This window comes from Anas acuta, chromosome 5 (genome assembly GCF_963932015.1).
Source record: "Anas acuta chromosome 5, bAnaAcu1.1, whole genome shotgun sequence".
Lineage (NCBI taxonomy): Eukaryota > Metazoa > Chordata > Aves > Anseriformes > Anatidae > Anas > Anas acuta.
In genome coordinates this window covers 7,373,242-7,396,425 of record NC_088983.1, presented here as the reverse complement: position 1 = coordinate 7,396,425, position 23,184 = coordinate 7,373,242, and the positions used below count along the sequence as shown (strand labels likewise).

At 39.7% G+C, this 23,184-nt stretch overlaps 1 protein-coding gene across 5 annotated transcripts in view; it reads left to right on the top strand.

The window, feature by feature from the left end:
- Positions 1-23,184, top strand: part of PPP2R5E (protein phosphatase 2 regulatory subunit B'epsilon) — a 75,158-nt gene that overhangs the window by 26,040 nt on the left and 25,934 nt on the right. For 4 of the 5 annotated variants that reach the window (XM_068682509.1, XM_068682508.1, XM_068682507.1 and 1 more), the window contains one exon: positions 15,604-15,800. In XM_068682509.1, the coding sequence (XP_068538610.1) occupies positions 15,604-15,800 (197 nt within the window). Of the gene's footprint in view, positions 1-2,497; positions 2,627-15,603; positions 15,801-23,184 lie in introns of those variants that run through there. The other variant, XM_068682510.1, reaches the window with a different exon arrangement.

Below are 23,184 nucleotides of genomic sequence, written 5' to 3'. Positions count from 1 at the left end.
GAACGAGGAAAGCTGTTCAGCCATTCTCAAAGTTGTGTCCAGCCATTCTCAAGGGAGGGCCTTGTGCAGGAAGAGAGGACAAACATGGGGCTTCTTGTCCAAGTGAGGAAAACAACTTGGAGAACTCATCCAGCTCTGGTAGGCAGGTCCACATGAGTGCAAGAAATGACCCTGAAACGTCAGAAAAGCCTCACAGGCACCTTTGGGTCCAAGCCAGGAGGGGAGCTGGGTGGATGCATGCCATGTGAAGTCAGCAGTGTCCTCTGCAGGGCTCAGCACAGCTGGGGGACTTGGACAGGCTGGAGCTGAGAGCCACCAGTGAGCCCCAGAATCTCCTGGTTGCTCACATATTGTTGTAGCTTTGAGACTGCCTCACCTTCCTGCCACACCTGCCTTGGAGTTCAGGTGTGTATTAACACAACAAACAGCTGTCAGGCCTCAGTCTGTGCAAAAAATGCTTTGGTTGTGCCCATGCACCCTTGAAGAATGTAAGTGCACAACTGGGAATAACCATGTCCTGTCCCGTCCCAGCTATTTCCACAAGTAGTAGCCCCCCAACATTTTTCCACAATTTTGGATCACCAGGAGTGAGGTTTGGGAGCTGGAGAAAGAGCAAGAAGGGGCACTCTTGAGCTGGGTACTCAGAACAGGTTGCCTGGTGGGCTCTGCTGGTCTGACATAGGCTCGCTGTCCTTCAGCTCACCCCTTGTGCTGCTCAGACAGTGAGAGCCCCTCAGGTGCTGTCATGGGAAGCCAGGACTTGTTGCCTCTGAGGCCCCATACATTTGAAGCCAACTAAAAAATAAAAAAGGCAATGGATCTTTCCTATAATGCCATTAATTGGAGTTTTTCTTTGCCTTATTACCCATACCTCAGTCTGTATCAGGGCTGAACACAACCATGTAGAACACTTTTTGTTTGTTTTTTAAATCTAACATGGAAGTGGGCAGTAGGACGTGCAGGGTTAATGGTGTTGGTGGCTTCCAGGGGAAGGATTGCAGTCTGCTGTCCGAGTTAGTTCTTTTCGGCCATACCAAATTCAAAGCCCATCCTTCTTGCCTTCATTTCAAGCAGAAGCAGCTCCTTTCTCAGCGATGCAGCAAAACAAACCATCACAGAAACATGCGGCTTCTCATTTGCAGAATAAATGATTTCAAGTTCTCTTGGGTCCACATGGAAAAAGCGCTCCACCGTTTTTGCCGGATGCTGTGTTCTCCAAAACATCCCATTTTTTTTATGGCTGTTTCTTAATGATCCACAGCTGAAGGCCCTTCCCCTTGCTCTTGGCAGCCTGTGCAGTCTTTATGGGCTGGAACAGGATCTTTCTTTCGTCCTCGAGAAGAGCATTAATCCTGCCAGTATTTAACTGAATCCAGGATTACTAATCTGCTGAAAAGCTCTGCTTTTGGTTTTCACAGCTGATGTACAGGACATCTGATGGTTGTGTTCATGTTATCGAAAACGCGTGATGTGTTTGTGGTAACATCAGAATTTTGAGAGGGGATTCATTAAACTATTATTAAGTGATTGCGGTCTTCATTAGTAAAAATGAGTCAAGTTCTCTTAATAAAATGCTAATTTTCTCATTTATGTTGTATATTTCTGAAGTAATGGCTTTTAAATAGTCAGCATTTGAATTTGCCTTTCTAGTGGAATAATAAACTATCATAATGACTAAAGTAATTTAGGATGAATTTAGATCATTTAGCTATTTACTTTTCCCACTGTTTTCCTAGTAAAAGCTGCTTAACTAGTCTGTCTTATGATCTGTTTTTTTGTTTTTACCATCTTGGTTGGTAGCTACACAGAAGCAGAATACCAGAGAGAAAACTCTGAGATTCGGTAACTTTTCATTAGCAAGATGATTAAGGAGCACACGCAACTCCCTGAGTTGTGTGATTGGTGTCTGTGAAGCCTGCTGTTTTATATCATGTATATAAGAAAAGTCTGTGTGGAAATACACCTGTTTGAGACTTGGGTGCTCCTGTGCATGTATTTTCATCATTTATTTCACTTTTTGCAAATCTAATTTCGGCATAGGTTTTCTGTCATTTTGTTTGAGGAGACCTTTGCATCTTTACATATTTATCTAGATAATACATGGAAAAAAAGACTGGTGAATAAGGAGAAAACAGTTGATAAATGCTACAGCATCTCTTGTTTCCCGTGGTGCTTCCTCACTGGATTTACAATGTTAAATATGTAAAATCCTCATGCAATAATGTCATTACTTTAAAAAGTGTCTGAGTGAAGTCGCTATAGAATCTGACAGGCTAAGACTTGGTCAATTTGTATTAAACTCTGGGCTTCCCCTTGCATGGGAACAAATTTACTGGAAGTTTCCTCGTTTGAATACATGCAAGTATGAGGCATACATATTCCTCAGTGCAGCAGCTGAGAAAGAGTTACTCGACGAGGTTACTTTTCCAGTTGTGACTAAGGGGCCAATTAGCAGCATCCGGAATGAGACGGCAGCACCTGGGTAAAAATAGATGGCATTTGGAGAAGCTGGGGGCTGTTTGGGAGAAGGTCTTTAGCTGCAGACTGAGAGAAGCGAGACAAAGAAGCGAGCTTCAGAAAGGAGTATTGCAGACATGATTGTGAGAAACTCCACGAACGGGCAAAGGTAGGAGCAGCCACGGACCTGGCAGAAAGTAATGGGATCAGCTCCCCAAACCGAGGGGCCTCAGCTGCAGGAGGAATGCTGAGCTGGGCTCTTGACTCCCTTCTGATAAGAGGGATAATGCTAGCGTTGATATTAATGTGAAGCAAACTGTAACATCCTCTAAATGCCAAGAACCAGAGGAGTGGGTGTAAAGCTCGCTAAAATTTTAGGTCTTATATTAAGGATTGATACTTGAATGCTTCTGTCAGAGGGAGGAGTAATGCACGCAGAAGTGCTGCTTCAGTAGGTTTGCTTGAAGGTGATTAGTTGTTGCCTGACACTCTGAGACCAAATAATTGAGTAACCTGCCAGATACAGGGAGGTGAGCTTGATGTTACGAGACTGTATTTTGCTTGCCAGCCCTTACAGTTATAAATTCATCCTACGACTGCAGCAGTTTCAGAGGTCCTTCTGTGCCGTTCCTGTAGGATACGGAAGCTGCTGGATCAGTGTTGTTTAAAACTCTTTTGTTCTTCGCTGACCTGTTTTGACTGCATGTTTGCTGCTGCATTGGGAAAGGGCCATCTGCATGTGCTCACTGATACAGCGTAAATGTAATGTAAAGAGAACGTAGTAGGCTGGCTGCTTTCACTTGGTAGACTTCAGTCCAATGGAGGCAATTATTTTAAATACCTGTTTTCATTGTAAATGGCATGCTCTACTTGTCATTTAATAATGTATCAGTGAATTTTATATTTCATGACAAATAAGGCGAGAAAAGATGCATCTGAAGTCCTATTTTGTAAAATCCAGCTAAAAGTAAGTTTTTAAAAAACAGGCAAACAAAACGTGAAAGTTCAGAACTCTTAGTGGCCTAATAATGGAGCTGCTAATCCTAAAATGTTTGTGCCAACTAGAAAGTGTACCATTTCTGTATTCATATGGTCAGGTACAAAGCATGCTTGCTGTACTATACGTGCTTTCTTAATCAGTGCTCTTAACTTGCAAAGACTGTGTAAATTGCCTTTTAAAAGTTATGCTAATTCTTAAATATAGCATATTTGCATATACATATAGCATATTTAGATAACCTCACTTATGAAGAGGTCTGTTTAGACTTATCCAAGTACATTTAAAGCTGCAAAGTACATGCTTCTCCTGTTGAGTCTTTCACCAGTAGCTTATAGTGGAACACATGACTGATGAGATTGCTCTTCCTTTTCTTGATTACTAAGCAATGAGCTTTCTGCCAATTAGAGCAAAGGTGTAATTGCTGTTCTGATGAACTGATGTAACACTCCCATGAGTTCAGTTTGAACAAGATGCCAGCTGAAGATGAAGTTTGCAACTGAGGATAAATATTGTTGATAATCTAATTTCCAGCTTCTCATCTTCATTCAGTACAGAAGCACCTTAACTAGTAAGTAGTTTGGGGAGAGGTAGAGAGAAGGTAGCAGTTGCCAATGAAGTGTAATGTTAGGTGACCGCAGAGGAGAGATTTTAATTAAGTATATTTAATGCCTAAACAGTTACGTCTGGTTAGCACTTGTAATGGGCTAAACTAATAAAGTTTTGCAGAGTGACTCTTGATGTGCAGCAGTCATACCTTCAGTTTTATTAGTTGCCTGACATATCCTTGGTTATGTAGTTTTCATTTTTCTTGAGCTTGTTTATGAATCTTAAGAACTAAATGTAAAACTCTGACCTACTATAAATATTTTACAGATAACAAACTGTTGTAGATCAGTCATAATGCAGATGTGCTGAATAATCTTTAGTGGAATACGCTTCAGGTCCAAAGGTGCGTTGATCATCAGCAATATTTGTCTGTGCAGTAACAGACGAAGTTTCTGAGGGACAAAAAAAATACCATGACTTATATTAATGGGTGCAGGTAATATATTCTACCAAAAGAAAACTGCTTTTTTTTTTTTTTTTTTTTTTTAATTTAATCTAGCATTTTCAGAAGAGGTCAGAGGTAAAGATGATAAAGAGAAAACTTCCATGGACATTGTGGTAATGCAGAGCTGTGAGAAAGATTGTTCTTTGGACAATTACAAATATTCAGAAATTAAGTCTTTGCTCTCTAGAACTTTGTGTTAGGGTGATAAAGTGTCTATCCCATTTAGTATTCAAGCAGGAAAAAAAAAGCTACTGTTAAAAAGGTAGAGAAGTGTCCTAATGTTCTACTTCAGTCATTTCCAAGTTTTAGCAAAAATACCCATTTAGGTATAACAGAGCATTGAACTCAAAATGTGAATGCTAATTACTAGTAAATGAGCATCTCAGGTGTGGTTTTAAAACTGGTAACTTGAGATTTGCTGTTCTGTGATGGAAATGGCACTAGTTTTGAAGAGAGAACTGGTGTTTTTACCCAGAAATAGGTAATGTTAATACAAATGACATAAAATATCCAGCATGACATGGACTAATGTGGCAGGTTACTGGGGAGTAATATTTGTCATTCTTTCTCCCTCTGTTGTTGAACTGTTCCAGATCCTGAATAATCTGAAGATGAAGAAGTTGCTGGAGGAAAAATCCTGGAATGGGGATATATTTCTGTGCCCTGGTGTATGTGGGAGAGCTCTGTGGGAATTGTCAAAGCAAAATACAATGAAGTAGATTTATTTAGTTAGTTGACTAGATAGATCTATGAGGCTTGGCAGTATGAGAAGGGACATTCCTGTATCTTAACAGCTTGGCTAATTTGAGTTACTGTCATAAGACACTGAAAAACAGTCTGAGCCATACAGATGGCCCTATCTAAGGGGTGGCTGGTTGGTCCTAACTGCTGGGGAGCCTTATGTGAGGGAAATATCTTGAAGGAGGAACTGATATGGTAACCTCCTCTCTTGGCAAAGACTTCGTGTAGCATCTTTGAGTACTGCTTTGTAGCTTCTCAGCTGGCAGGGGGCTGAGCACGTGCCCTCAGGTTTTTGGGATGTAACGGGGAGAGCGGTGACTTCCGTGGCTGCCTTCCTGAGGGACGAGTGCCCTCCAGCCCCACGTGGTGTTGGTGTAACGCTGAGTGCAGCTGGAGGTACTGATTCTCATTTCAGAGCCTCTCAGTGGGTAGAGGCGATGTTTAAAAGACTGAGTGATGAAGGCCAAACCTGGTAATTTTGTTCTGCCATTGTGCTGGAGCCTCTCCAAGAAAGAGGGAGCTTGTGTGAGGAGGAGAGCTTTCTGGGCTTCCTTCGGAATGAACTCTCAGCTTCTGCACCGTCCAAAGGTATTTATTATACATCTGGTCTCTTTCTTACGCAAACCTGTGCAGTTTCATAAAACTCCTGCTCCATTACACGCATTGCTCCCTCTGCGGAGAGCATGAGAAGGCAGACACGAGGTGGAGGAGTCAGCTTGCGTAGCGTGTTACTGGAAAACACTGAGAGGCTGCTGTGCTGAATTACTGCTGAGTAGAGTGTGTTCTTGAGGAAATTTCTGCTGCCAAATGAGAAGAGAATGGAAGCTGTGCTTCCAGGGTTCAGTTAAACTCTTTTAAATATATAAATCGGGTTATGTAATTTTTTTTCTTTTATATCTATGTGTATTATTCAAGTAAATAAATGTAAACATTTTGAAAAACAAGCCTGATCTCTTCAACAGCAGGTTGAATATGTAGAATAGCTTTCACTTAATTACTTCTCTGACTGGAGAACGAAGTCCTGTGACTTCTGGTATGATTTATTGGGCTGGTATCAAGCAGAGCAGCAGTCTGGGTCCTTGTTCTGAGCACATTGAGGTGAGAGTTATGCTTTGGCTTTCTGGTGCTCCTGGTTCGGTGTGTGTCTGTGGTGGTGGTGGTTTTAAAGCATCTGTGTGTTTCTGAAGAAATTTCGTAGAGATACTCCGTGGTTCAAGGAAAAGGAGTGTTACGTGTTTGTGTTTGAATGCAGAGCAGTTTCAGAGCACTTCTGAAGCCAGGTATAATTATTGCACTCCTAAAGGAGGCAAGTACACGATGTAGTTCTGTCGTGATTTCATTCTGCACTTCATGTACAAAACAAGGAAATTCCAATGCAAATCCTGAGCTGCCTTGTGACCACAGAGTGGAAGGTAACCATTAAGATTGCTGCGACTTGTTTGTGTTCTTACATTTAATAATCATTACAGAGCAACAGCTTCTTGTGTCATCTGGAAAAGAAAAAAGTGATCTGATAAGAATCTTATCAAAAGAAGACAATAATCCTCTTAAGGATTCTTGTGTCTTAGGTCAGTGGGCCATCCTTTTTTCTTTCTGCACAGGTGTTTGTTAATAGCCTGGAACTTACAAACATTATTCTGTTTCTTGTTTGTTTATTTATTTATTTATTTATTTTTGCCATCCAAGGAATGTGAAAACCTTGAGGAGTTCATTACAAAATGCTTGTTTTGCCATTTTTCTGATATTTGTCACTAATTTAAAATACAGACAAAAGAAATGATGAAGTTGAGGCTGCAGCATCATCACTCACTCCTACCTAGTACTGTGTTAATTTTAGACAGACACACTCATGGTCTGGCAAAATGGAAATTAGCCAAGATTTGCATCTGGGCTGACACTTGGAATACCAGTGCTCTCCTGAAGTCTCCAGGAATGGGGAGAGGGTGGCAGTGGTCCTAGAGATGAGCTAGGCAATTAAAAATACACATTGAAAACAGCTCAAAGGGCTCTAGGTGTCCTTAAAGGAAAGGAAGACAGCAGGAGCAGGGTGACCCAGAGGAGCACTGAGCTACCAGTGCAACTTTGCTCTACGTCTGTAACTTGAGAAATCATTTGGAAAATGAGATGTTTGTTTACACTCTGTTCCTGTCTCAGGTGCTTGTTAGGCGGTTTAGCATAGAGGAGCTGAGCAAATAGAAGGCATTTTGGAGTGAAGTTCAGCTTCTTTTGTACCTGCTTTACCTGTAGCTTTTGCAATTTAAATGTGTACAGAAAAGCTTGAATGTTGAATTGAGGTGTGCAGCTCCTCTGTTAGCCACTGAAGGAACCAGTGGAGGGTTTGGAAGAGCAGGCACATGCAGCTAGAATTGGGCAAGGTGTGAGGAGTGGGACTTCCTAGCTACTGGTGGTGGAGTCTCAAGATTTTTCATGTAGAGTCTCGTGTTTGTAATGGAATATAATGTAAAAAAATATATTTTAGGGTTTGTGAATATTTTAATTCTTAGTTTAAGGATGTTCTAACGCAGCTCCAGGAGCTCCTGAAGTGTGAGCTTTTTGTACCAGATTTTACTGTTTTCTTCCAGCATGCAATTGGGTTGGTGGGTTGTTGTTGTTGTTGTTTGCTTTTTCTATACTTAGGTAAATTACCAGGCTGGTGCCTAAAAAGAAAAAAATAAAATCCAGTAAGCAGACCCGTGCTTGTTTTTACATAAACTTAGAAAACAGAGGATGAACAGTTTTTTTTTTTTTTTTTTTTTTTTTTTTTTTTTTGTGCATGTCTAAAAATGTTTAAAACTTATCTACTATTTTTTTCCTTGCCCATGGAGAAGACTATGAAAAAAACCAGTTAATGTCTTCCTCATGTTCTGGTGGAAGATAAGGCAGAAAGTGTGTGGCAAATGTGTCCTTTTTTTTCTTTTAATACCTCAGTTTGGTATCCCCACGTAACCAGCGGGACAGTCACGGACAGCAGGTCCTTCTAGTAAGGGTTGAGCAGACCCAGTGACTTTGCCTCTTCTGAATGAAGGTTGGCTTGTACTCTGAAAGTGCAATTTGGTAATAATCTACTTAACACAACTAGCATGAACTTTCTGAGCCAGTATAAAAGAAACTTGAGTCAGCTCAGGAAAATTGGCCACAATAATTCTTGGTGTTTCAGCAGAGTATTTTTGTCTTATTTGGGGATTTTATGCCACGTATGCAATTTAGGAAATTGAAATAACATCTGTATTTCTGCCAGCCTTTTTCACTTCTGTTAAAAATAAATAAATACACATATATAAAAATCACTGGTATTGAAATATTAATAAAACATGGGGGAAAACAGAAAGCAATCCACAAAAACTGTGATCACTTTAGGACTAAAAAAATAAGTGTTCTTTGACATAGAGGTGAACTCACTGTAAATATTGTAATGGGATTATTAAAGTTGTCACAGTGTCAGGAACCTAGAGATATGTAGTTGCTTAATCAAATCCAGACCCTAAGCACTAATTCATTCATTGTGTTTTGCTTAAACACTTCTAGAAAGAAAATACGGGAGCTCAAGTATTCTGCTCCGTTAATTGTGTTACCTAGTCCCCACACAACTTTTTCCTCTGTCTTTTCTTGCTCATGCCTTACCTCAATCTGTTTCTCTCTTGGTCTTTTAATACATCTTATGCTCTTACTCTGCTTCTTTGGTTTCCCACTCTCCCCTTCTTGTAATACTTTAAGTTGTTTTGTCATTCTTTCATCTTTTCCAAATATTTCAGTATATTTATCCACTTGATCTTCTATCAGTTTTTCCTCTAAAATTCATGTCATTTGAATTCTTTTCTGTACCTTCTCTGCCATCTTTTCTGACCTGGATTGTTTTTGGTTTTGGTTTAAATGTAGTTGTAGGAAGAATAGGTAAACTCTGCCTGTCTTGGATTACATTGTTAGTCCTAACTTCGCATTCCTTGAAGAACTAACAAGGGAAGCTTGAAAAATATTGTCAGCTTAAGGAAGAAGCCATTGCTGTTTGCTTATGGAGAAACACGGTGATTATTAGTATTGGCGTCAGTGTTGCTATATACTGCCGGGTGTCTTGTGAGTCACTGTGCTTTCATGGGGCCCAGAACAGCAGCTGATGTACCCAAATACCTGATAACCTCTTGTTCCATGAGGTGCTGGAGTTCTGATTTCTGTCCACTGTGTGTTTCCTGGATGGCTTATTGCTATCTGAGATGTTTGGTATCACTTTGTTTTTAAGGGTTTTGTCACGTTAGGCTAGTGATGAATGAGTACCCGAACTTAAAAACCTTGTGCGCTTGGGAAGCTTTCTGCTCACATCATTAGTGCTAATTTGCATTAATACAGTCCTCTTGCAACATGTGTGGATGCAATAGTGTTTTGCTATGCATCATCAGTAGCCTGACAAGTGAGCTCGTGGTCCTGGTCCACTTCCAAGCTGAAGGATGTCCACAGCGCAGGCACCATTGGCATAATCAGGAGTGGGAGGAACAAGTATTGGTCATACCCCAAAAAAGCATAGCCTGAAGGCATCTCTTCATGGAACCACGGACTGCCATGGCTCTGGATTGAGCTGTATTGGCACATGAAGAGGCTCGAATTGTTGTATGCACTATGCCTGCTCTGGAAGTAGGCAAAAAGTTTGTAAGTTCCATAAACTTTAAAAACGTAGTTTTTAAAAATACCTTTTTATTGAAATTTTTCTTGTCGTCCATTTGTTCTTAGTTCTTGGTCTTGCTATGAAGGAAACAGCCCCCCTTCATCCATGTGTTCTATTAAGAGATTGAAGTTTGTAATATTTTACATGCATGAATAAAGGCTGAATTGTGTTTAATATATTTAAAAGTGTGTCTATGTCCAAAGATTCAGGCAGCATACATAGCAAAGAGTGCATCTATAAGAAGTAGCCCCTGTTGCTTGTAATGCTATTCTGTACACACACAGGGCACTCAAACCAAATCCCAGATCTGTGCTGTTTTCAAACTACTTGTCCCAGTAAATGATGTTTGCTGAAAACCCCTGTAAAATGATCAGCAAGTATGAGCAAGCACTAAAAGGATTCGCAGTATCCATGAGAAAGCACCTGGGAGATTCCCACCTGGTAAGAACATGTTTGGTTTGAGCAGGGAGATGTTTGCGGTCAGGTGAATAATTCTCAATTTTCTGATTGATGATCTGAAGGGACACTGATTAAGAAGCAAGGTGATGGAGCATATCCTCTGCTACATTTCTGCTGTGCATTTTGAACGTGCTGGAAGCAGCGTGTTAGTGTTGTGCTTTGTTTTCTGTGCGTGTTCGCTCATGAAAGTCAGCTTGAGTTTGTCCCACTGTGTTTATTGCTGTGTGAATAATGTTGGTGCTGGTTAGGCTTCGTGTATGTTGAACACAACGTCTCGCTGCTGCCCTGCCTAATTATTAAGTAGAGAATGGATTGGGAAAATGGCTTTAAAAAAAAAGTCCTTATTATAAATGAATGATTACTGACTTCACAAAGCATTCATAATATTGACAGCCAGTCATGAAAATTAAATGAATGTAATCAGAACAGTGATTACTTCCCTTAAAAAGTGTGTGTGAGAAGCTGGAGGAAACATTTGTACTACTTGGCATCTCAAGACCAATTCTACTCTGAAAAGTGACTTGTGGAAATGTAGCTCATTATATCCTGGGTGTACATACGATGGGACCTTGAGTTAGCCAGGGCTTTGGGCTGAAGTTTACTAGGCCTTCTCATAAAGTGAACTCTTCAAAGAAGACCAACAGACTTTTTACATTCAATTTTGCAGGTTTTAGTTGAATAAAAGCTAGGAATTTTGCGTCTTGAACAATAGGAACTTCATAGTGACTAGGGGCTATATATTGCCAACAGTAATACACTGGAAGTGGTAGTTTTTCTAAGAGCATTTTGATTTTATTTTTAATTAATAAGTGTTTTGATAGCACATGTGGGCATATCATGGTTTTACTTAAATATTTCATATATAATCTGCAGCATATGTCTTGTTTCCCTCTTCTGTATGCCGTCTTTTGTCTAACTTTTCCTTGCAGTCTCAGTGCTTACTTATTAATTCGGCACCCCATTGTCATCACTTCTTTGCTTCCCAGCGTTATACCCTCCCTGCAAACTACAGCCTGAAGTGGATCACGGGGAGATGATTGAGGTGTTCAGTATCTCTCTTCATGTTTCACTGTCACTGCAAGGAGCATGTTCAGAACTGCAGCTCTCTGTTCCCTGGATGCAACTCTTACCTGTAAATTAGTTTTATTAAAATAGGCATGTAGTATAAACGTCTTTGTTTGCTTTATGCTATAAAGTTGCAGTGAAAGTATGCTCTCAATTTCTTGTTTCTTCATTTGGTAAAGGAATCAGAAGGCAGAGACTGCAGAGATGATTGATGAGAAGGGATGGGCTGGTTGGATTAGGATTGTTTTGGAAAAAGGCTATCAAGAGAAACTGAATTGCTTTGGCAATTTTAGAATTAGTATTCCAGTTGTTGTAGTAACAATTATTAGTCCATGGCTGCAAAATTGGTGGTATTTTAGGTCAATTTTCTGATCGCTTTATAAAATACTTCATTTTTATTGAAGGTTTTAGAATTTTTTTTTTATTATTGTTCGGACTTATGACTAGGTGCTGTCACTGAGCTGGTTTCTTCTGAATCTGTGAGTACTCTGTATTTCAGAAGCTTTGTGCTGTGTTTAAATGGCTAAGGAGAAGACTGACAAGCTTCTCAGCATGGAAATTAACTGGTGGGAGAGACCTTTTTCCGAAAATGAGGTGTTCTCACAGTCATCCAGACAGAAGCTTATCAGTCTTTAAATGTAGTTCTTAGTAAATGTATGCTCTCCTGAGCACTGGGCATAAATCACACAGGACACTTAGTATGGTCATTTTGATTTTACTTTATATATTATAAAAGTATTCTAGATCTTTATACAGATTTATTACTGCCCTTGCTCAGCTTTCTGTTCTTTCAGCTGAAAGTGGTTACAGTGGTGATACAGAAGGTTACTAAATTTCAGCTTTTATATGTTTTGTTGCTTGTTAGCACAAGAGTAAAATGTTGCAGTATCCATTGAAATTGAGTAGCTGTCTGCTGAGAACAAAACGATTTGCTGTTTCACATCAGCGAGTTGGGAACCTCTGCAGTGAGCTGCGTGTTGCATTTCAGGCTGTTGCACCGAAGAGTTAAGCTCTGCTGTGGAGCTAGGTCACACCTGTACCCCACGTAGTAAGTAGTCTTGGACATCCCTTAGTGATCTTGAAGTTAGGTTTGTATGCCTGCAAAAGAGGCACCAGAAGATGAAGGAAAACACCAAACACACAAACAAATGAACCTCCAAAAATCACAATACGCACCTCAAACAAACAAAAGTCGAAACACCAACTAATGATATGGTTGTGGAGGAAAAGTTGGGAGCATGGAATACCAACTTTATTTAGGCTGCCCCATACGTGGCCTCCAACAAGTCTACTCCCAGAGACTTTTCCTGTTCCCAGGTAGAAAAATCAAGACATTACGTGTTACCTGTTCCTAAAGTACCTGAAATCCTCAAAAACAATGATAAATGTTATTACATGAAACTTGTTGCAATTTTATGTTGCAGTGTGGATGGCAAATTGCTTCATAAAGAAAAGCAGTTTTGATCAGAACAGGTTCAGGGTTTTTCTTCAACTTTGTTTTGTTCTGAAGAGCTTGCCCATATAGTTTGTGTGGCTTGCTGACATGGTGGGTCTGACGTGGAATTAATGTAGGATTATTCTATGGTAGCTTTTCTTGAGAAGAACTTAATTATATTTTTCGTTTCTTTCTCACACCTCCAGATACTTAGCTGAAAAAGGAAAATACGCTTTTATTAGTTACTTTAATGCTTTAATTTTTTTTAAAAAAATCCTTATTTAATGCTGACACTACAATAAAATGAATGCACTCTTAAGCCTGGTTATAACTGGTGGTGAATTGAAAATCTTAATGGATTCTCATTTGATTTCAGCCTGTGTTTGTCTCTGACTAGGGTGTCCTTGTTGGCCAAAGTAAATGCATGCAAGCTATGTGGAACAATGCAAACAAAAACCCATTATGTTTATGTAACATCATAGATTTTATTGATGCCATTTACATGTTGTAAAGCCATGTCCTGAACTAGCATAAGAAAGAGTGCAGGTTAGAATTGAACATAATGCTCTTGAGAAATAACCAGTTGAATTCTTTATCTCTTTTTTCAGCTTGTTTTTACAGTCTGTCTTTTGAGAGAAGTATTTAATCGATGAATTGTTGATTGATTGCTAAGAACAGTGAATTCTGAAATCCATTTTCCTTTTTCTGTATCATTTGAGGGCAAGGAATGAAGAAAGCAGTAAGGCATTAGTTCACAAATACACATGTTCCTCAGGCCTCTCATCTCTTAGACTTCAAACTGGCTTCTACCTTGGAAAGGGCACTAAAAGAAGTGATCTCTTTTGTAATGAATAAGGGCTAATGACTTTCTCTGACTCCTTGACTTACCTTAGGTTTCAGGACAGCCTGCTCTGAGAGACCTTGCCAGTGGAATGACTTGATGGTGCCCTGATTTTGTTCCCTTCAGTTGTCTTGAGTGTCTGGGGGGATTCTTCTCCTGCATAGCTCTTCTTGATGGAGTTTTGCAGAGCCACGTTGCTTCTGTTCCACAGATGAATAAACCCTTTGGGAATGTGGGGTGAGCAATTAAGAGGAGGATCTGAAATGTAGTGTCATAACTATACAATTTTTCTCCCCCTTAATTTTCTTCAGACAGAGCTGTTGCTGAGCTTACCCAAGCCTAATGTGTAGTTGACAGGTGCATGCTATCTTGTTTTGTTAGTTAAACTTTGCCAAGATCTTCGTTGTTCTTTGTGTGATACAGTTTGAGAACTAATGAATCCTGTCACAGCTGCGTTGCTGTGTAAGGAAGGTTAAATAAATTATTGTACTTGTCAGTTCAGAAAGCATCTAGCATATTTATTTGTACTGAAATCTGTATTTATTCTTTTCAGTGATTAAGCAGTGCCAGGAGTTGATGTGAAATACATGTATTATGACCTTTTAATATTTCATAGATCTTATGATTTGAGACTAGTAACTGTTGTGTATGTGGTTTTAAATTAGACAGATTTGTGTTTTTTTTGTCCTTAAAAATACTGTAAAGCTACTAACAGCTTGCAGTATTTAGCAAGTATTCCTTGACATGATGTGTTCTGTGTCTTAAGAAGTTTCATCCTAGGTTGGCTTTTAAACTTGTGTCCAAGTTTTAAGAAAGAAATATCAGTTTTTTACTACTTAATTTTCAGTTCTTTACTACTTAATTTTTCTATCAACAATTTTTCTATGATCAACAATGTTTTTCATTTGCATGTGGTATTGTTGCTTAGAAGATCACTTGCTGACACACCATTTTGCCTTGAAAACAAATTAAAAAAAAAAAAGAGGTAGATCAAAGGAAGTGAAGTACCCTCTAGTTTGAGGGCATATTTCAGAATAAAAACGCATATTTAATTTCTGCAGCTCTTCTGTATTTAACTTCTTACGTACATAAACACTGAATAAACTGAGCTTTCTGTGCACTTGTGATAAACTTGGTAAACTAACAAACCACTAAGAGAAGCTGATGTTCCCTTTATTCCTTTATTAAGTCTTACCTGCTGAGAACTAAGAAAAATGAGAAAAAGTTGTAAGTAGTACACTCTGCTTACTTTATTGGGCAATTAAATATTAATATTCCGTGTGATATTTTTCCTATTAATGCATACTGTGTGTTTGTAATACAGCAAAAAGGCCTCACTGTTTCAGTAAAATTGCAGTTGATTTTGCTATGGAAACTGTCAACGTGGGGGTAATGATTGAGTCTGAAAAACTGTCTGCAGAATTAGTCTTACTGTATGTTCGTATAGAGTTCTATATTCATGTATATTCATACGCAGTTCTAAGTGACGCAGTATTTTTGGAAGTAGCTATTAATCAAATTTGATCTGACAGTTCTTTCATCTTCCTTTGGTGTGGAAGTTAACAATGGGGAACGTTAGCCTCCTGTGAAAGTAGTGGTGTATTGTATTAAGTCCTGAATGCTGTTGCATTTGTATTTTCCACTCAAGCCTGGACTACTTTTGTGAACCTTATTTTCTTAATAGTGGTTGATTAACTTACTACTGCAACATGTTGTTCAAGATCGCAAACACAAAATAATAATATAGTTCCTACAGGGGGCGGGTGCATTTGTTTATCTGAGCTCTGTTTTATGAAAACTGCATGAATGCTGCTTTTCTTTGAAATTAATCTTCAAAAAGAAATCCTGTTTCATATAAAAAGATGCCAGACTCACAAAGATTTCCTTTCTTGTTTCATAGACGTTCCATCTTCAGAGCAGCCTGAACTGTTCCTAAAGAAACTTCAACAGTGCTGTGTCATTTTTGACTTCATGGACACGCTTTCAGACCTTAAAATGAAAGAATACAAGCGCTCCACTCTTAATGAACTGGTGGACTACATTACAATAAGCAGAGGCTGTTTGACAGAGCAGACTTACCCTGAAGTAGTTAGAATGGTGAGTTTCTTCTTTCTCATGGTCTCTTTAAATCCACTTGCAGCTCCAGTTACACGTTGTGGGCGAAATTGAACCCTGGAGTAGGTGGATTAAATGAGGCCTTTGGTTTGTGTTTTCTGCTAGACATCACTTGGGGATGATTCTCCAAAGGCAAAGTTATTAATTTTTATATATATACTTAATTAAAGTCAAGTAAATGATGGTTATTATAGTGTAAGAAGTGTATGAAAGGAAACCTGGCTTGTTTCCTGATCGAAAGACCCAGCAGACATAATATCAGAGCCTGTCTTTCTCCCCTGTACCCTTCTCTCTCTAGTATAAATAATGGAATAATTTTAGAATTTTCTTTTCTTTCTTTGAACTTTATCCAAGCATTTGAGTTTGTACTGAACTCTGAGATAGCTCAAAGTATGCACGGATAATTAATTTTAAATAATAAATGGTAGAAATGTTGTAATAGGAATGGTGTGAAAATTTTATGGGTGTATCATGTAAAAGCCATACCTTATACATATATAAATTGTCAAATAATGGTATTTTCAGTCTAAAATGGTAACAGAATCAGATGCTATATTGTGAAGAGTATTCATTATAATTGGCAAAACCAATCTATGTTTTGAAATGTTTATTCTGTACTGCCATATGGAACTCTTATAACCTGCTATCTGAATGAAAGGATGATTAGTTCAATGTCAATTTGGTGATGTTGGTTTCCTAGTGGTGGTACCAGGTGATCATGGAATCCACTGGCTATATATGTGCTGTGAGAAGAGAAGCGTGAATAGATCTTATATTGCAGAATATGTGTTCCTTATTTATTTCCTGCCATGCAATTACATGCTGTGTTGCTTGTCTGTAATATTTAGAAGTAGCTGAACATTGTGACAGAATCATCCAGCACTTAATAGTGAATTGAAAAGCAAACAAAATAACAAACAAATGTTAAGTGTGCGTGAAAAAAATCCTAATATGGCTTCTTAATCTGTCTGCATTTACACAAAGTCTACAATTACGTGATGAGACTGTTCCTTCATCTCTCCTGCTCTTCCTCTTTCCCTCCTGTGCTGGTACAGTCTTCTGAAGGAGCTGCTGCTTTTCAGTCATTTGTGTTATTTGTTCAGCATGGGGTTTAATGCACCATTCAAATACTGTCTGAATACAGAGTTCCTAGTCCGTTGCTGAATTCTTCTGCTGGTGCTGCATTGTGGCATCTGAATGGCTTGCAAATGGTACTTTATTCTTCCTGGTACCCCTCCAGGTGAACCGATGAGATCATACTTTCTGTATAGACAGGACACTGCACAAATAACTGCAGTAAAAATGGGTGCTTTTTAGTACGTAGAAGACACCTCGAACCTTGCTTTCTATGAGAATTTGGTATTTATTTCAACGTTCCTGTTTTTGAGATTATATTTTCTCTTTGACTTTGTTTATAGCATTTTTTTTTTACCATAGCAAGAAATAAGAAACATCTGATCAGTAACTGCTCATAATTCGATTTGAAAAATACTAGATTTGAATAATAAATCATAACCTGTGAAGCAATCTGAAGATGAACCCATAATGAGACCCATTTGCTTGTGTATTCTACAGTCCCTGCAGTCGCTTAGGTTGATTCACAAAACTGTTTTATCTTAAGGAAATGAGGCATTACCTAAATAGTTTGAAAAGCAGTTTTAAATAATTTACTTAAGTGTAGTCTCTAACTGTGATATAGAGCAGTCACTGGAAGTGAAGACAGCATGATTTTTTTCCGGTGGATTTCAGATATTTGCTACTGGAGATTCAGGAATTTCAGTCCATCATTTTTGATGGAAAACTGTTCTATCTTCTCCTGTATTTCTATGTTCCTTTTAGTACATCCTGCTCTTCTTATATCTGGACTCTAGTGCTGAACTCGAGCCACGTTTTATCCTCGCTGCCATGGTACTTAAGAATGGAAAGACTGAAGATATTCTCAAGCCCTGTAGCTGGCTAGTCAGTAGCCCAAGCCTAGTTTATCTTTCAAATAAAAAAGATGCCTAACTCATTAGGGAAGTGGACATATTTTTTTCTGAAATAATTTCTGGAGAAAGTTAGAATCGTAGACCATCACAAGGTGGAAGGGGGGACCCACAAGGATCGTCAAGTCCAACCTCTGGCAGATTGGACTGCAGGTATTCTCTATTTTACAGGTGGGCTATGTAGTAAAAGTGCTATTTTTCCTCCTGGTCTTTGCCTGTAAAAAGCAAGACTTCTCCAGTATTGAAGTACTGAACTGAGTACAGTTACACAGGTCACAGAGGGAAAGGTGGGACTCCTAATATTATAGAAAAGAAGTTTTTAGCATAGATTACCTGATAAGCAGTAAACATTAGTCTGATTTGGGGACAGCAAGTGCCGCGGCATGATGTTCGGTCTGACTTCTTTATGCAATAAATGCATGTTCTTGTTTCAAGCAGAAGGTGCTTACACTGTAATGCCAAGACAGATGTAATTGGACACAGTTGACATCTGGAGGTCACCTGTGCAACTGCCACCATTGTCTGCTTCCTAGAATTTCCATCTAGGTCTCCAGCTGGGTTCACAAATGACTTGTCAAACTGACAAGCTCTGACCTGTCACGATAGCCAAGAAAACAGCAGCATCTGCAGCCTTACCAGATCAGTGTCTGCACTGCCTGCCTGCCACAGTTGTCATGGGAGTGTTGCTGTTGAAAGACCAGTGTCTTAAAACGTACCATAACAGAGCACAAATGTTCTTTTTTTCTTTTGGAATGTCTTCCTGATTTATTTTTTTTTTTAGCACTCAGATCCTAGGTTGTGACATGAGTGCAAGAATTAATTGGGCTACTGAAATTTGGAATAGAAAAGAAGAATTCTAAACACAGGGGAAAAGCAAGCAGCTGTTCTGCAAAATGTGGCATCATTTAAGAGCAGAAGAAAAAATGCAGCAGTATGAAGCTGATACTCTAAAAAAATTACTTACGTTTATAAAGAATTAATGGCGGAAGTACTTTCTTACCTTAGTTATTTAAAATGTCAAAATAATTGGTATCTCTGGAAAAGCCTTAAAGTTTTACTAAATTCATGTATATTAGTGTTCTGTTTATGACCCAAATTTTCAAATGTACAGATACTAGGATAGAGGAAGGCTGCCTATCAAATTCATCAGAAACTCAGACTTTTAATTACTTTTAAAACGTGGTACTGTCACCATATAAGGACTTGAAAAACAGTCGTTTGGGGTAGCTAGCATGACAGCACCTGGGCATTTTTACTGTTGGTCATCTTAAATGCTATTAAAACCTTGATTCCTAATCATAACATCACATTTTCTCTTCTGTGTATGATATGATATTGTTTATAGCTCGGTGTGAAATCACCTGGCTATTTCTCAGCCTGTGTGCCTGCTTCTGTAAACCACTCACTTCAGTTTGGTATATATAGAAGTGCTGTGTTGTGGTGTTTGTTTATTTTAAATTACAAATGGTCACCAAAGCCAGTCTGCAGCAGCTTCATCACTGTCATCAATATGGCTTGATGGGAAGAGCTGCTGGGATTGGTGTTACTGACGTAAGCTGGACAGATTTATTCAGAAGGGTGCTGCTCAGTGCACAGCCCCTGCAGTTTGGATGCGTTGTTCAGAAGGGCACGTGACATTCTCTAGAATTAGGCTAGTCTTAGGAAAAAAGGTCCTTGCCAATTAAAACACTCTCTGCTAAGAAGGAAATGCCAGTAATGTGACTTTATGAGCCAATAATTGGACACTTTGGCTAAAATTTGATCCTGTCTGAGCAAAATGCAGAGGCTTAAACTAATGATGCCGATTTTGCTGGTAGATTACGCCGTGGTAGTTGACTGAAATAAATGTTTGTTGTTATCTACAGTTTCCTGCAGGGTGTACATAGTACAGCTTTTTGTGTTTTCTGGAGATTGACTTAGATTGAGGAAACTGATTTGTTTCATTTCAAAAATCAAAAGACCGTGGAAATTAGGAAGCTGTTAAACTGAGAAATCTGGATGCATTTTCTCGTTGGTGAGGAACATATAAGCTTTCCTCCTTGCCTCTTCAGAAATTGGGAACTCGACCCAACATTTTCTGTGATGTTTATGTAACACACATAGATGCTTCTCAGCCCATGAGAGTTGGTTAAACTTTTTTGAGAGGTAGCTTTTAGAACAGAGAATTACTTTGGTCTCCATTCCTTTAGGTGCAGAAATATCTCTAGTTTCCTATTGTCCCCTCCCTTTTCTCTAATGAATAATCAAGTAAAACAAACAGCAATCTCTATAACCAAAATCAAATACCAATATGTATTAGGTATCTTGTGGCTTACAACACGGAGAAAGAAAATTTGATTAAGTGAATATCCAAATAAATACCACAACTTGCCTTTGAAACCTCAGATTCTAATTCTTTTCTGTGGACATAAACCCAGAGGAATTCCCTTCCTTTTCCTGCAGGAAGGATCCTTTCAGCAGATGTAAGACCAGATTCTGCTCTGGAGCTTTTTGTGACTGATACACTAAATATAAAGAATACCTTACTAAGCCATGAATTTTGGGGCATGTTACAATGCTTTCTTTTTTTCTTGGCTATTTGTTGTCTGTTGATGGGCATTATGAATTGCTTTATAGTCTGTAATTTTGCTTATGTCCAACTGTTTTTACTCAGCTGGGCACCTGAGCTCCACCACAGCCACTCTCTCTCTCCCCATCCGCAAAGTGAAAGGGGGAGGAAAATATGACGGAAAAGACTTAAGGGTTGAGATCAGGACAGGGAGATCGCTCAACAATTATTATCATGGTCAAAACAGGCTCAGGGTAGGGATATTGAAGAAATTTATTGCCTATATTACTAACAAGTTAGAGCAGTGAGAAACTAAAAACAAACTAGAGACACCTTTCTCCCATCCTCCTTCCCCCAGGGGTGCAGGGGAACAGGGAATAGGAGCTGCAGTCAGTCCCTGATGCTTTGTCTCCGCCGCTCCTTCACAGTCCCTCCCGTGGGATGCCATCCATCCTGAACTCTTCAAGCACTGCTCCCACACGGCTTCGTCCCACGGGGTCCATCCCCAGGAGCAAACTGCTCCAGCACAGGTCCCCCACGGGCAGCAGCTCCCCTCAGGCCCCTTGCTCCTGCGTGGGCTCCTCTCCATAGGCTGCAGCTCTGGCCCGGGGCCTGCTCCTGCGGGGGCTCTCCATGGGCCGCAGCCTCCTCCAGGCCACATCCACCTGCTCCACCGGGGGCTCCTCCACCCACGGGGGGGCTGCAACGTGGAGATCTGCTCCATGTGGGACCCATGGGTGCAGGGGGACAGCCTGCTCCACCAGGGGCCTCTCCACAGCCCGCAGGGGAACTGCTGCTGCGTGCCTGGAGCACCTCCTGCTCTCCTGCTGCACTGACCTTGGAGGCTGCAGGGCTGGGTCTCACTCCTTGTTCTCCCAGCTGCTGTGGCACAGCAGGTTTTTTCCCTTTCTGAAATCTGCTCTCACAGAGGTGCAAACAACACTGGTTATTGGCTCGGCTTTGGCCAGCATTGGGTCCCTTTTGGAGCTGGCTGAAACTGGCCATCATCTACCACAGGGCAGCTTCTGGATTCTTCTCACAGAGACCACACCCTCAGCCTCCACTACCAAAATTTTGCCATGTAAACCTACTACAGTGTTACACCCTATGTGCTAAATATTCATCATACTTTTTTTTTTTTTTTTTTTTGCTCTTGGCTAGAACTCTTTATGCAAGTCTATCTATATTCAGTCTTACCTTCTCAGTTCATCGAAATCCCTTTGCATTTTCTTCTGTTGGTTCAAATATTTGATATAAAAATATAACACTGAATGTCATTTTGAGGGAAATAAATAAAACCAGTTACTCTTCTAAGAATTGACAAATAATGTGTCTTGTCTAATACAAATTTGATGTATCTTCTGGAAGTGTGCAAAATAGTAGGAGTTGATCTTCAATTCAGCTTGAATCAGAAGAAGAAAAGATTGTTTTGAATCCATCCCAAATGCTGAAAGGAAGCTGCAGTGTCTGGGACACCCCCAATGGAACTGGAGTGAAAATTGTCACATGGATGCAGCTGTGATGAAACAAACATGCCATTGTTGAAGTTCACAAAAATATATAAAATCATTTGGTGTTATAACTTATCTCCTCTTTAACCTGAGGTTTATAAATTCTGTAGAAGCAAGAAAAGAATCTGCTTTCTTTTATGCATTATTTCTAAATTCCTCTGTTAGATGCTTTATAATATTCACATTCTTTATACACTTAGTTTATATAAAAAACAATACTTACTAAAGGAAGAGGCTCCAGCATTCTCTGTTCCTTTCAAAAACATCAGTCGGAGGTAGCTCCTCTTGCAGCAGTTGTCCCTAATAATTTTTCTCGACAGTCTGTAATTACGTTTACCCATATCCATTATTCCTCCCGCTGGTTACATAGGCCTCTCGTTCGTCAGACTTTATCTGCATAATAGTACAGTGGCTCGGTCTCAAGCAAAGAAACAAACTGGAACAATGTTTTTATTCCGAGGAGGACTTGGATGTCAACTGCATTTTTTGTTTGTTGGTTTTGTTTTGGTTTTGTGGAATTTGGCTGTGCCATCTTCTTGAATGCCTTCCTAGCATTGCACCTGCCAGCAGGCTCAACGTGAATCTCCTGGGGGATTGTTTTCTTGGGTTTTGAAGCTCTGTTTTGTTCCTGAGGTTGGAGTCTGAGATCGTTTGAGTTTCATGATGCTGTTTACAGTTCAAGTTCATGCACTGGCAGACTTCTTGCTCTGTTGCCTGCTGTAGAGACAAGGGTCCTGCTGGTACTGTGTGCTTTGGTTTGTCCAAGATAGTTGGGTTATTGCTATGATACTGTGCTGGTATAGAATTAGGTGGGCATGCATTAAATAGATTTTTCTGGATTGTCTCAAAATATATTTACGAGGCGATAGTGGTGCATGGAGTTGTTACTAGCAGAGTACCCTGCCATGCTTTGGGTCTAGGTGACCTAGAGGGGAATTTCACAGCTCTGGTTTCCAGCAGGCAGAAGGTGTACCTGTGAGCCTAGGGATATGGCAGTGTTAGCACTTCTAACTCAGATCATCTGTGTGCTTTCAAAGTGCATCTCCCATTTGTTCTCACTGTACTTTGATGCTTGTCGTAGAGAAATCTTGGGGGTTGTGAATTACGTTCATTTCAGACAAAATGTGTACTTCAGGAGCCTGCCTAAAGCTCACCAACTTGCTAATGGACTTCAGTGGAGGAGATCACTAGAAAATAAGTCCTCCCTCCAAATAGAGGTAGTGTGGGTTTTTAGGACCTGAGCACCAGCCGTTTTGTTGTACCAACCTGCTCCAGTTGCACGTGCCTGTTTGCTAACACAGCCATATCCTCAGGATCTCAGT